This window comes from Bufo gargarizans, chromosome 10 (genome assembly GCF_014858855.1).
Source record: "Bufo gargarizans isolate SCDJY-AF-19 chromosome 10, ASM1485885v1, whole genome shotgun sequence".
Taxonomy (NCBI): Eukaryota; Metazoa; Chordata; class Amphibia; order Anura; family Bufonidae; genus Bufo; species Bufo gargarizans.
Genome location: NC_058089.1, coordinates 9,741,159 through 9,755,605, shown reverse-complemented (window position 1 = coordinate 9,755,605; position 14,447 = coordinate 9,741,159). Strand labels below are relative to the sequence as shown.

General features: G+C 47.7%; 1 protein-coding gene across 1 annotated transcript; it reads left to right on the top strand.

Moving 5' to 3' along the window:
- Positions 1–345: 345 nt before the first annotated feature.
- Positions 346–13,930, top strand: SPTY2D1 (SPT2 chromatin protein domain containing 1). Its single transcript, XM_044270655.1, has 6 exons — positions 346–542; positions 4,932–5,046; positions 6,025–7,692; positions 10,904–11,060; positions 11,197–11,274; positions 13,444–13,930. Exons 1-6 carry the CDS (start codon positions 486–488, stop codon positions 13,550–13,552), a joined length of 2,184 nt encoding a protein of 727 aa, XP_044126590.1. The 5' UTR covers positions 346–485; the 3' UTR covers positions 13,553–13,930.
- The last annotated feature ends 517 nt before the right edge of the window (positions 13,931–14,447 follow it).

Below are 14,447 nucleotides of genomic sequence, written 5' to 3'. Positions count from 1 at the left end.
AAATATCGGCACCCATAGCAACCAATCAGATTCCATCTTTTAGGTCTAATGGCAAAGGAATCCAGCAACTGATTGGTTGCTGTGGACAACCCACTATCCTGTTTTTTTGTTTGTTTGTTTTTTCAAAAAATCCCCAATATTGTAGCACATTAAGGGCCGGCATCCACCTGTCCGTCTACCGGCCCTGCGGTTATGAAATATGAAGCCGTCCTGCTGTTTTTCATTTTACTTCCCGCACCGCATCTAGACCCACTTCCGCCCGACATGACCACGTGACCCGAGCTGCTGGCAAGGCTGCGCCGCTGCATCTTCAGTGTGGGCGGACGTGACGTAGGCTGTTGCCTATGATGTCACAGAAGGGGGCGTTTCGTAGTAGTTTCTGGCAGTGTTGTGCGTCACTCTTCCGAGCGGAGTGCAGCGTCGGCACGTCTCCGGCCGGGATTATCCCCGTCTCTGACGGAGACCGTCTACCGTGAGGCACCGACATGGATTTCATGAACGTCCTCAAGGTGGCGGCTTCTAAGCCGAGTGATGGCGTCGCGGTAAGTGGTGGAGGCAGGGGGCGCTGTGTGTCCGAGTAAGGGGGAAGAGGGTGCAACAGCTGAGTGTCAGTGGGGGGAGGGGGACAGCTGGGAAGTGTGGTTGGCATTTGGCCATTTAACCCTCATGGTGTGAATTTTTTATTTTTTTAAAGTTGCGGCTTTTTTTTGGCAATACCATAGAAGTTAATGGAGAGGTTATCTAACTGGCAGATGCTGTACAGCGTTCTCTATGGAGTCTGGCTGCTGCCTCTGCTGTCCATTGACTTATATAGAGCTTGACCACTATGTTGCGGTCAGTACAGCATATGGCGGTGACCTGCGTTCAGATATTGCGTATAGACCTCCGTGTTTAAAGGCTGAGGCTCGCTGTCCTGGTCAGGCCCCATGTACAGGTCCGTATATCTTTAATCCGTATCCGTAATAAATCCAGTACTGTAAAGCCAATGTCTGCCAGCGGTGGTGAAACTACAACTCCCAGCATGCCCATGTGCTTTGCTGTTCTTGAATCATCCGTACAAGTGAGTGGAGCCTGCTGGGAGTTGTAGTCTCGCCGCAGCTGGAGACTGCTGACCCCAGGTCAAGCGCAATACTCTAGGACAGGCATCCTCAAACTGCGCCCCTCCAGCTGTTGTAAAACTACAACTCCCACAATGCCCTGCTGTAGGCTGTTTGGGCATGCTGGGAGTTGTAGTCTCGCCGCAGCTGGAGACTGCTGACCCCAGGTCAAGTGCAATACTCTAGGACAGGCATCCTCAAACTGCGGCCCTCCAGCTGTTGTAAAACTACAACTCCCACAATGCCCTGCTGTAGGCTGTTTGGGCATGCTGGGAGTTGTAGTCTCGCCGCAGCTGGAGACTGCTGACCCCAGGTCAAGCGCGATACTTTAGGACAGGCATCCTCAAACTGCGGCCCTCCAGCTGTTGTAAAACTACAACTCCCACAATGCCCTGCTGTAGGCTGTTCGGGCATGCTGGGAGTTGTAGTTTTGCAACAGCTGGAGGGCCGCAGTTTGAGGGTGCCTGCTCTAGGAGGGGAAAGTACTGAGTGTTCCGCCATCTAGATAAAGTAGGGGCTGTGCGTCCTTGTGTAAACAATGTATCAACAGCTGCTACATGAGCAACAATGTAACATTCGCCAGGTTTTTCCAGGTTACAGCAGAGCATGCCGGGATATCTGACAGCTAGGAGTATGTTGGCAGTAGTATTCCAGGGCCCTAGTACTGTGGAATTATCACTGGTGGCTGCGCTGTAATGTCTCCTTAATACTACACGAGGCTCGGAGGGGGGAGGGGACGGCGCTTCGTCAGCAGCTGACTCTCCAAATCATCCGCTGTCTCCCTGCAACCTGTTGTTAGCAGCCGCTTCCCGAGTTATTTTCTGCTGTGCTCCGACATGCCGCCGCCGGAAAGTGTGAGTGCCGCCATCTCCGCCTCTGTTTAATTTGTCACAGAAGTCAGTGGACTGCTGATTTAATATGGAGGGCGACAGGGTAAATGCGTTTTCAGAGGCACTTACCGCTAAGTGCGTTGCTTTATGGAGTTTGCAACTTCACCAAGGCAACGTATAGCGGCACATGTAGCTCTGTAATTGGCTATAGAACTGAGCGGTTTTGCCGCTGAGGCCTTGTTCACATCTATAGGGCAGGCGTATGGATTGACGCTGTGCACAGAGGCAAACGCCGGCCATCAGCCACAGGGTTAACTGCATATATTTATAGGAAAGCGGAGTCTGCTACTATTAGTAGAAAATATACACTGGCACATACCACACTATGCTGCCTGGCACCCATGGCATTGGTTGGCATATGCACCAGCACATATACAGAGTGTAGCGTAAAAAAAATGAAACGGACGTGACCTGAGCCTGTGGCGCATGCGCGCAGCTTTCCTATGGAGGTCTATAAGGAATCCACTATACCTCTGCATAGAATATAAAGTCAGGACTTGATCGATCGGGGGCAGCATGTAGGCCTGTCCACAGGATGGGTGATAAGTGTATGATCGGCTGGGGGTCCCACGCCATTCACCAGAATGAGGGCCCGTGTTCCCCATTAAATGTGTGCCCGCCGATCCATTTAACTCTTTGCTAGCAGAGTACATGCGTTCAGAGTGCTGAATGGAGCAGCAGCGCACATGTGTGAATGGCGTTCCATTTAGATGAGAGAGAGAAGGGCTTCTCATGATCAGCAGGGGTCCCAGCGGTCAGACGCTTATCACCTACCCCATGGATATGGGATAAGTTGTCTTCATGGGATGACTCCTTTACATTTCAGAACCTGCTAAATTGCCTTAAATTGGTTTTCCCATCTCATACAATGGGGGTGTATATCGCTAGGATATGCCCTCATTGTCTGATAGGTGCGGGTCCCACCTCTGGCACCTACACCGAGAATGGAGCCCCGATAGCTGTGGAGGGCACATAGAAATGAATGGGAGTTACGGCTGCGCAAGCGCGGTGTGCTCCCATTCGGTACTATGGGGAGAGCTCTTGGTGGTGGCCTGGTGTCCTCCGTTCTGTGTAGGCGAGACCCGCACCCATCAGACAATGGGGCACATCCTGGCGATATGCCTCCATTATTGTCTCAGATGGGAATTCCCCTTTAAGACTTACCTTAGCTGCATGGACTTAAAGGGGTATTCCAGTAGGTACAAGTATCCCCTATCGGTTAGGTGGGGTCCTACCGCTGGGAACGGGGGCCCCATACCCCCTGCTGCTCCCCTACTTGGTCATCTCCCTTACTAATGAATGGAATGGCTGTGCACATGTGGACCGACTGCTCCCGGAGCAGCAGGGGTACGGGGGCCCCCTTTCTAGTGATTGTGGGGGTCCCAGCTGTAGGGTCACCACCAACGTGATAGTTCTCCTCTATCGACAGGATAGGGGATAACTTGTAACTGCTGGAATACCCCATTAACCCCCTCCACCCGCGATGTAACCCAGCACTAGCATGCATAGCGAAGCTGCCGTAAGACTTTAACTCTTAGTTCCCCCTTTCATGTTTTACACTTCATTGGGTGCAGTTCCTGTTGCCAGCACCGAGGAGCGGAACCGCAGATGTCACCTGTCTGAGCAGGCCGGTCTTTTTCTTGCTGTGGGCTGGTTCGTGGAGTTTTCTAGTTTTATGGAGTATCAGTTCCACCATCTGTAACCGTTCCGGGTTAATACCGGAGACTTGACAATGACACCATCATGTCTACATGTGGGTGCTGCGGGGTGTCAGCGGCTGATTTCTTGCTGGTCCGTTATGATTTGGGGTGCTGGGGATTTCACTGCATGCTATATGACCCCCGGGGTGCGTTACTTTCAGGATGTAGTCCTCTCACGAGAATTCGAGGAAAGTCCTGGTCCATGAACGATGAAGCCCCTGCAGACCAGCCCTGACGTCCGACCTCCGCTCTGATGTAGGGACTGTGCAATATTCATCACAGCGATTCTTCTAGTTATGTAAGAATGGGGGGGCTGTATAAAGTCACTGGCTTTTTTGGGGGGGGGTCCCATTAAGTCATTAACATCACAATACTTCTGAGATTTTCTATGGGACCTGATAGTCTGGACACTTAAAAAGTGTATTTACCTTTTTATTATTTTGGGTTCTTAAAGGGGTAGGTACTTCAGAGGAGGCGCAGGGACCCCCTACGTGACGGCTCGTGTTCACTGCAATGAATTGAACAGTTTTGGGGCATCCCCTGTAGTTCGGTGTTCGGCAGTGTTGTCACGCAGCGCAGGGGGCTTGACCAATGGCAACATCTGTACGTTTCCTATGTTGTCCTCGTGTTTGGTGGGTTTCCTCCCACACTGTAAATATATACTGGTAGGTGAATTGGTTTCCGCTGATGTTGTCCTCGGTATGTCTGGGGTGCGAATTTCGATTTGCAAACCCCATTTGGGACATGAACTGATAAAAAAAAAAGAACCTCTGTACATCAACAAGAGTAAATCTGCCTGTTCCTGGCCATTGGCAGTGAATGTGTTAATGGCTCGGGCTATGATTGCAGTGTGGCTGTGTGCCCTGTGCCAGTGCTGATGGCAGGGTTTCATCATCATCGTAGGAGCAGATGTGTCCCCCAGGGAGCAGAATCCACCACTGTAGCAACCAAATCATCTCTGCCTCCAGACCCCGTTTATCACATAGTCAATGTGGACAGCCCCGGAGAAGCGCCCTCCGCTGAGCGCAGGTGGAGAAACATTCTGCTTGAAATAATGGGTACACTGCGGATTTACAAAACCATAGCGTGTCCGTTATTTCGGTGGATTGCACGCCTCTAATGCATGACAATGGGTCGAGTCCACTTGCCTTGCAGACTTTGGGGCGCAGGGAATTTGGGTTTCTTGAGTCTTTATATGCCGCTTGTTGGTCTGTTTGATTACATTTTTTTTTCCTCCTTTACAGAAGAGGTACAGCTTGGCAGTGGGACCCCCAAAGAAAGATCCCAAAGTCAAAGGGGTGCAGTCAGCTGCCGTCCAGGCTTTCCTCCGACGCAGGGAAGAGGAAGAACGTCTGAAAGGTATCAGTTCTATGTACAGCCTTCCCAAAGAGCTTCGTTATAAATTGGGGTGAAATTTAATCTGCAGTGGATTTCAGCCACCTCCATGCCTTATGAAGCCCAATGTGCCAGGTGTCATGGCATTATCACGTGTTAGATATTGGTCTTGTCGCACTTGGTCTCAGGAGCTAACTGGCAGAGTTGACCTATTCCCTGTAAGCTGTTGGGGATGAAGATCGCCTATTAAAGGGGTTGTCTCACCTCAGACATTGGGGGAATATTGCTAGGATCTGCTCCTAATGTGTGATAGAGGTGGGACCCGCACCTAACTTTGGAACGGAGCCTGCAAAGTGAAGGAGGGCGCATCTGCGTGTGGCCTCCGTCCATTCATTCCTATGGGAGTACTGAAAATAGCCGAGCGATTCACTTGGCTGTTCTTGAAATAAATGGTAAGCTCACGTGCAAGCGCGGCCATAGCTTTATTCACTTCTGTGAGGCTGATGGAAATAGCCGAGCCTTAGGAATGAATGGAGGGCGGCTACTTATGCTTGGAGTGCTCTTCTTAACTTTGAGGGCTCTGTTCTAAAGATCGGTGTGGGGCCAGCACCTCTCAGGCATTGGGGCATATCCTAGCGATATGCCCCCAATGTCTACGGTGAGACAACCTCTGTAATATACGTTGAGGAGTTCCACCACAGTTTTCACCCCTTCCATGTATGGTTGTGAAAACCGGTTTGAAAAGGCGATCACCCCATAAGCCGGGTAATTTCCCATTCCTACTTCCATATAAGTATAATGGTGGTGCTTGATCTCATGCATGGGGGTCATTATGCATTGTGTGTACAGTTGAGTGAGGGGGTGGAACATGGATCCCTCAAAAGCACAGCATTCAAGAAAGGAAACTCCTTCAGGTCTTTAGTATGTGTCCTTGTATTATTTGACCTCAAGTTAATCAAGTGAAAGGAAATTTTACTTCATTTGTTATTTATCGCCTTCTAGAACTGAAAGAAAACGAAAAAAAAAAGGAACTGTTGGAGAAACGCAAGGAACTGAAACATGACAAGAAAGCAAGAGCGATGGCTTCCAGGACAAAGGACAATTTTAGGGGCTACAATGGGATTCCAGTGGAAGAAAAACCCAGGAAGCGACTAAATTCCAACACGGACCAGAACAGCAATAATGAGAACAACGAGTATATGACAGAGGAAGAAATGTACGAATACTCCCAGAGCGAGTCCGAGCAGGAGGAGGTTGAAGAGCCCCCTCCACCACCACCGTCAAAAAAAACCAAGCTCTCCAATGTAAAGAGACCACCGCCACCACCAGCCATGAACTTTGCTGAGCTGTTACAGCTTGCACAAAAAAAACAATACGAACCAGTGGAAATTGTAAAACCCATGAAAAAAAACTACGAACGACCAAAAACGGCCGAAGAACTTAGAGAGATCGAGTTCCTGGAGCGGAAAAACCACAAACATTCAAAAACAAATGACCAAATTGTTAGCAAAGTTAGCAAAAGCTCTTCAGATAAACATTCCTCCTCCAAGGGAAGTCATTCCGAGGCCAAGAAGGTGAAGAGCAGCAGTTCCACTACGAAAAGTAGTCATCATGACAAAGCTCGAAGTGGAGACAGCGGGACTATAAAAAAGCATTCTGATGGGAAGCACAAATCTGATAAACACTCGTCAGTCCCCCAGAGTAAAACATTGAAGGCTCCTTCTTCTAATGGCAACCACAAACCTTCATCTAGCAAGGAACCTTCATCTAGCAAGCAACCTGGTGCTAAACACCATTCATCTTCTAGACCAGATAAGAATGGGAGTATGAATGGAAAACCTCAAGGAAATACCCGACCCAGTAGCACAAGTTCTGTGAAGTCTTCTGGAGTTCCCGGAAAGCCATCAGTAAGCACTGGGACAAGTTCTGCGCGGCCATCTGGTGTATCAAGCTCTTCACGGCCTTCTGGAGCACCCATCTCTAGTTCTGGACGACCCTCAGGTACAGCTGGTACACCTTCTGCCCGACCAACAATGAGCTCAAGTTCCTCCAAAACTTCTGGCACCCCTGGTTCTGTCCGGCCTCCTGGAAGCTCTGCCCGGCTCTCTAGTGGCTCCGGGTCAGGCAAACCTCACAGCAGCTCTGGATCATCACGTCCAAGCAGTTCTGGACATTTAACCAGCAGCTCAGGTTCTGCACGCCCATCCAGCATATCTGGATCTAGTCGACCTGCCACTGGAAATCCCCTGTCGAATAGTAAGCCTAAGAGTACCCCACCAGGCAAAGAAGGACCCTCAGTGCGACCAAATGGAGGACCGACTTTGAGTTCTTCTAAACCTGCAGCTAATTCTGGCCCAGGAAGGCCAAGCAGCCAGTCGACAATGGGACCTGGGTCAAAGCCCAAATGTACTGTGGTATCTGAAACAATTTCATCCAAAAACTTTGTACCCAAATCTGCTAATGGGCCAGTGAATGGCATGAGACCCGGGCCAGTGAATGGCATGAGACCCGGGCCAGTGAATGGCATGAGACCCGGGCCAGTGAATGGCATGAGACCCGGGCCAGTGAATGGCATGAGACCCGGGCCAGTGAATGGCATGAGACCCGGGCCAGTGAATGGCATGAGACCCGGGCCACCACCAGGACACAGACCAATGACACGTCCTCCAGGTATTCACTGCTGAATTTGTTTTATTTTTATATTATTGCTTGGGATCTATATTTGTAGATATTACAATTCAGCTCTTGGGTTTATGAAGGTCCTGTGCCAATTCCATGGCATGTCTGTAGGTGTTAGAGTACGTTCATGCTGTGGTTTGCAGTCTCCGCTTGTCCTATGCGTGGGACTGCTCCTGGCGCATATGTCAATCATACCCCAGATTGAAATTGCTGTGATTGAAAATGAGTTCCGAATATCTAAAAGAGGTTGTTCCTGCAACAGCTGCATTGGTTTCCACAAGTCTCATTCGGGTGAACAGGAGAGTCCCAGAAATGTCTGCAACAAATCTGCATGTGCATTCAGTCTAGGGTGCATCTGTATGGGGCGTATGGGCTGTGGATTTGTATGTAGTTTTATAGTACAATCAAGGTGGATGAGATGGTAATAAAAAAAAGTTTTGTGAATTGACCTACTGTGTGCATTTTAAATCTGCAGCATATCACTTTACGCTGCAGATTGAATCTGTGAATTTAACCTTTTACAATGCAGAAGGAAAAATCTGCAGCAAAATCTTTTGCTGCAGAATTGCAACAGAAAACTGACCCTGTGTGGCTGTTCCCTTAAAGGATAACTGTCGTATTTATAAAAAAAATATTGGAGTATTGGATTGTGGTGATTAATATCTCCTTGGTGGCCCTATTTCAACTTTTCACTGTGTATTCAATTACCCCTTAATTCCACATTTTTCTCCCCTGTACTGCCTATTTTTACCTGTGCTTAAAATAGGGTTGCTAGGCATGGTCCACAGATAGACGGAGCAGGCAGCGTGCAGGCTCACATTACTGACAGCCAGGGACTGTAAGTAAATGATTAAAGCCAGGTCCTCCCAGCAGCTGATAACAGTGCCTGTGCTGTGTGCACTCCCTGTCCCTGCGCTTGGCAGAGCTGGAGAATGCAGAGTTGAAGCAGCGCAGGGAAGGGAGATCTGCCGTCTGCTCAGTGTATGAATGACAGCAACATGTGGTAAGAGGACCCGTTTGTGCTGCAGGAGATTAACCCTTTAGGGGGGAGGGCTCTGGTTACTGACACTTTTGGGGTGCTATTGTTACTGGCTAGTGCATGTGAGACGCTCAATGCATTGTGGCTAGTGAGGGCAGGCGGGATTAGCCTCAGGGTGAGGGCAGTGGCGGCCATCTTAACTGAATAGTGAAATTGCAGTTTTATGCAGACTGGTTGCTAAGGGCTGAATCTTATTAAATATGGGGTAAGTCAGTCTAATAGTAACTGATTCTGGAATATCATGTTATTAGTAACTACATATATGAAAATTGAAATTGGGGTCTAAATGTGTCAGTTATCCTTTAATGTACTCATTGTTTCATCAGTAATGTAGAAGGTGGACAGGACTAGGAAGCACACAGATTAATGGAGGAGCACAGAGTAATGTAGAAGGTGGAGGACAGGTCTATGAGAAGCACAGAATAATATAGAATGCAGGGGACAGGTCTGGGAGGAGGACAGAGTAATGAAGGAGGAGGACAGAGTAATGAAGGAGGAGGACAGAGTAATGAAGGAGGAGGACAGAGTAATGAAGGAGGAGGACAGAGTAATGAAGGAGGAGGACAGAGTAATGAAGGAGGAGGACAGAGTAATGAAGGAGGAGGACAGAGTAATGAAGGAGGAGGACAGAGTAATGAAGGAGGAGGACAGAGTAATGAAGGAGGAGGACAGAGTAATGAAGGAGGAGGACAGAGTAATGAAGGAGGAGGACAGAGTAATGTAGAAGGCAGAGGACAGGTCTTGGAGGAGCAGAATAATGTTCTCTTTTTGGGGCCCGCAGATCATTGGTAGCTTTGGTTAGAACAGTTTCAGTAGTGTAGTGGGAATAGGGTGGGAGGACAGTTTGTTAGGCATGTTCTAGGACTGTGGTGGCGAACCTATGGCACGGGTGCCAGAGGTGGCACTCAGAGTCCTCTCTGTGGGCACCCGCACCCAGGAAAAAGTCTATGGTGTACCAGTATGCCTTAGACTTTTCCTGCCATTCGTCAGCACAGGGCGCACTATGAACAGCACAGGCAGCGCATTGAATGCGGGCAGGCTGTTCTAGCTAAGAGGAGGTTCACATCAGCGTTATGGATTCCATTATGGCTTTCCGTTATAACGGAATCCATAAGACGGAAGTCAAAACGGAAGACTTTAAGAGGCATTCCGTTTTGATTCTTCACCATAGAAGTCTATGGGAATCATAACTGATCCGCCTGGTTCCCGTTATGCAAGACGGAAAATAAAGTCCTGTCGACAGGACTTTGTTTTCCGTCTTGCATAACGGGAACCAGGCGGATCTTTTATGATTCCGATAGACTTCTATTATGACGGAAAGCAGAACGGAATGCCTTTCAAAGACTTCCGTCATAATACGGGTCTTATGGGCAGCATAAAGGATCCGTCCTGGTTCTTGACTTCTGTCTTATGGATTCCGTTATTACCATAACGGAATCCATAACGCTGATGTAAACCCACCCTAAATGATAAAGTACATGGAAGATATACTATACTGGTATTCAGGGTAAATTGCCGTTTTGGCACTTTGCGATAAATCAGTGGGTTTTGGGTTGCACCATCACTGTTCTAGGAGTTTTGCGGCAAGGTAATGAGAGAGGTGGATAAAAAGGACGAGTAGAAGGGTGTCTTAAGGATGGGTGTGACTGTAGTATGTTCACACCATGATGGAAGGATGTCAGTGAAGTAAGGTCAGGTATGAGGGGAATGGGATTGCATTGCGCACCAGGCGGTGAGGTGCGATGTGCAGAGTAGGATATAAAGTGCAAGATTTCTATGAAATGGAAGTTCAACTTTAAAAGCAGGTCCTACACAATAGCTGTTGGCTAAACGCTTGTCTGGGGACATCTGTTTCTCCCAACCCTCAAGTATGTGTTTTCAGTAAGAAGCGGGTGCTGACGGCTGCTCATCTCCCTTAAGAACAAAAGGATTGGGCCTGTAGCCTGACATCTGCCTTCTGGAGTCAGGGCAGCCCCATATATCGGATAGCCAGCCGGTCCCGCTTCTATAGATATTATGCCTCTTCTAAGCTATATGGGCACCAGTTGGTTAAGCTGTTTACAAGCGGGGGTCCCCGTGAGGAATGTAACCCACCAGAGGGGACGTAAATGAAATCTTCAATAGCTATAGACTTCTCTGTGCTGAATTGTAGTCTGTTTGCAGGTCCCCAGCTGCCTCCCATAACCAGCTCATACAAGCGAAGAATCGATGACGAAGAGGAGTATGATTCGGAAATGGAAGATTTCATTGATGACGGAGGAGAGTCGCAAGACGAGATTTCAAAGCACATCCGTGAAATATTTGGCTATGACAGATCGAGGTGAGTGGGGGGGGGGGGGGGGGTTGCTTTGGTATGGAATCTTCTCCAGGCCTGGCGGTGGAGGACTTGTGTAGTTATTGCGCTACCCCACAGGATTTGTGTCCCGAGGTGCAGTCATTTTGTCCTGTTATTCCAGGTATAAAGATGAGAGTGACTACGCCTTGCGCTACATGGAGAGCAGCTTCAGAGAGCAGCAAAAAGAGGAAGCACGGAGGTAAGTCCACCTGACACCAGGGAGAGTAGCCTTCACATTGGGGGATTATCTTTACTGGATATTTGATTTAGGGCTCATGCACACGACAGTATTTTGCGTTCAGTATACTGGACGTTTTTTGAGTTCAGTATGCGAAACATATACTGAACCATTCATTTCAATGGTTCAGCAAAAAATACTGAAGTGTCTCAGTGTGCATTCCGTTTCAGTATTTCCGTGCCGTGAAAAGATAGAACATGTCCTATTATTGTCCGCAAATCACGGTGCTTGGCTCCATTCAAGTCAATGGGTCCGCAAAAAAAACGGAACACATACAGAAATGCATCCGTGTGTCTTCCGTATCCGTTCCGATTTCGCTGAACCATCTATTGAAAATGTTATGCCCAGCCCAATTTTTTCTATGTAATTACTGTATACTGTATATGGCATACGGAAAAACACAACGGAAACAAAACGGAACAACGGATCCGTTTAAACGGACCGCAAAACACTGAAAAAGCCATACGGTCGTGTGAAAGAGGCCTTAAAGAGATTTTGCCTAAATTTACTTATGGTAATAAAATGTCTCTACAAGCCTCGATGCCTCTTTTTCATCCTTGGTACAGTGCCAGTCTGAAAGTCTAAGGTTCCATTCACACATCCGTGTCTGTTTTGCGGATCCACAAAACACGGACACTGGCAATGTGCGTTCCGTGTTTTGTGGACCGCACATCGCCGACACTATAATAGAAAATGCCTAATCTTGTCTGCAATTGCGGACAAGAATAGGACATGTTTTTTTTTTGTTTTTTTTGTTTTTTTCGGGAACGGAATTGCAGACCCGGAAGTGCGGATCCGGGCAGCAAATAGTGCAGCCCCATAGAAATTAATGGGTCCGCAAAATGCGGAACGGAATTGTGGGCTTGTGAATGGAGCCTAAACTTGCGCCGGTCGCTATGGAAATCCAAAGGGGGACAATCTGATGATTTTGAGGGTTAAAGCTTAAACTCCCACTGAATGGGTAAACATCCAGGCAGCAATTACATCATGTAACTCCCCTTTGCAGGCTGCAGTATTAAAGGGAACCTGTCACCGGGGTTTTGTGTATAGAGCTGAGGACATGTGCTAGCGGCCATCTAGCAGCCCATCTGCAATACCCAGTCCCCATAGCTCTGTGTGCTTTTATTGTGTAAAAATAACGATTTGATACATATGCAAATTAACCTGAGATGAGTCCTGTCCCTGACTCATCTCACGTACAGGACTCATCTCGGGTTCATTTGCATATGTATCAAATCGTGTTAAAAGCACACAGAGCTATGGGGACTGGGTATTGCGGATGTGCTAGCGGCCATCTAGCAACCTATGTCCTCAGCTCTATACCCAAAATCCCGGTGACAGGTTCCCTTTAAATGTCCCCCATATGCCTGGGCCCCTCACAATGAATATACTTACCTCGCTCCCTGCTCACTTCGCTGCTCCTGCGCCGCCGCTGCTGCTTCTTCCTGTGCGCGGATGAAAGCTCGTCCCAGCCTGCCATTGGCTGCTACCCCCCCAACACCAGATGTTTTTCATCCGTGCACAGGGAGAAGCAGCAGCGGCGGTGCAGGGAGCCGGGTAAGTATATTCATTGTGAGGGGCCCAGGCATATGGGGGACATTTAATATCCTGGATAACCCCTTTTAAGACACCTGGCTGTAGGGAGAGACTCTTGAGCATGCATGTCCACCAGCACTCGGCACATCAAGTAAACATGCAGATTACTATACACTCTGAACACCAGGTGGCACTATACTATGTATGACCTACACAATTAATATGATGATATTAATTGTGTAGGTCATATATAGTAATCTGCATGTCTACTAGATGTGCTGGTGGACATGCATGCTCAAGAGCCTACAGCCAGGTGTCTGCATATTTAGCCTCTATTCATTGCAGGGCAGCCAATATAAACAGCCCTGCTTGTCAGCGAAAGAAGAGTAGTATAGCTGAAAATGGTCCATCTGCAGAGAGGGAACTATATTGTCGGCTGCCAGGGGGGGAAGGAGGCTGATATATTAACAGAAAGTATTTGCATCTATGGTGGATTATTTTTCTTTTATATATAATCTGTGGAAAGGCTGTAGATTATTCCGTCATCATATGTAATGGTGCATGCAGATCTGACCTGTCTTCTTTTTTTTTTAGCCTGCGGCTAGGTATTCAGGAAGACCTGGAAGAGCTGAAGCGTGAAGAGGAAGAACTGAAGAAAAAAGCCAAGCTAGAAAAAGCCACTAAAAAGATGAAAACGCGATAGCACTTTCTCGGCCAATCATGGACATTTTCACATCAGCCCATTACAGTGCAGTTCTCTGCACAGCCACCAGGTGGAGACTGGACGCCTGTCACAGAGAGAGCCTTCTATCCATTTATTTGCAACAAAAAAAAAAATCTATATACAGAATGAATTAAAGATCCTTTTAAAAATCTAGTTATGGATTTTTGGAACATATTAGTTGTCAGTTTTTTTTTTTTTCTCAACTTTTTTGCTACAGTATCACAGGTCAAAACTGGATCTGCCGGACACCCAGGACACGGTGAAGAACTCGGCTTCTATTTTCTTTTATAAGTATATTAAATATGGATATTGTTCTAAGAACAGATTAATCAATAAATTATTTGTATCATAAGAGGATTTATGAACTTGTCCCATCTCCTTATGTTGAATTTTCTGATCTGTGACTGTTGGGATAATGTAGATCTCTACAGATGACGTGTGGCTTGTAGGTGGTTATTTTATAGCTAGGGTTGTTTACAATCCCGAAGTGCACTTACCGCATGTTAGTAGACCAACCTCAGGGTCACTAAACCCGAAATGCAACTTGATGGAATATAAAATGACAATAAAACAGTGTGAAGAGATTTCTGTTCAGCAGCTGTTCTATAGTCACCTCACCACTGAAATTCTGCATTTCCAGCTTGTTGCCGCCATTCTACAGCTTACATATAGGAAATCACATTAAAGGGGTTGTCAATTTCACATCAGCGGAGATCTGACTCCCAGCACCCCTGCCGATTCGCAGTTTGAAGAGAGAGCCACGTTTATACGAGCACTGCCTTCTCTTCATTGTTTACCTGCTCACTGTCACAACCCCAGCGGCACGCAGTGGAATTACAGGTAGGGCGTCCCCTTAACTTCCTTGTGCTCTATT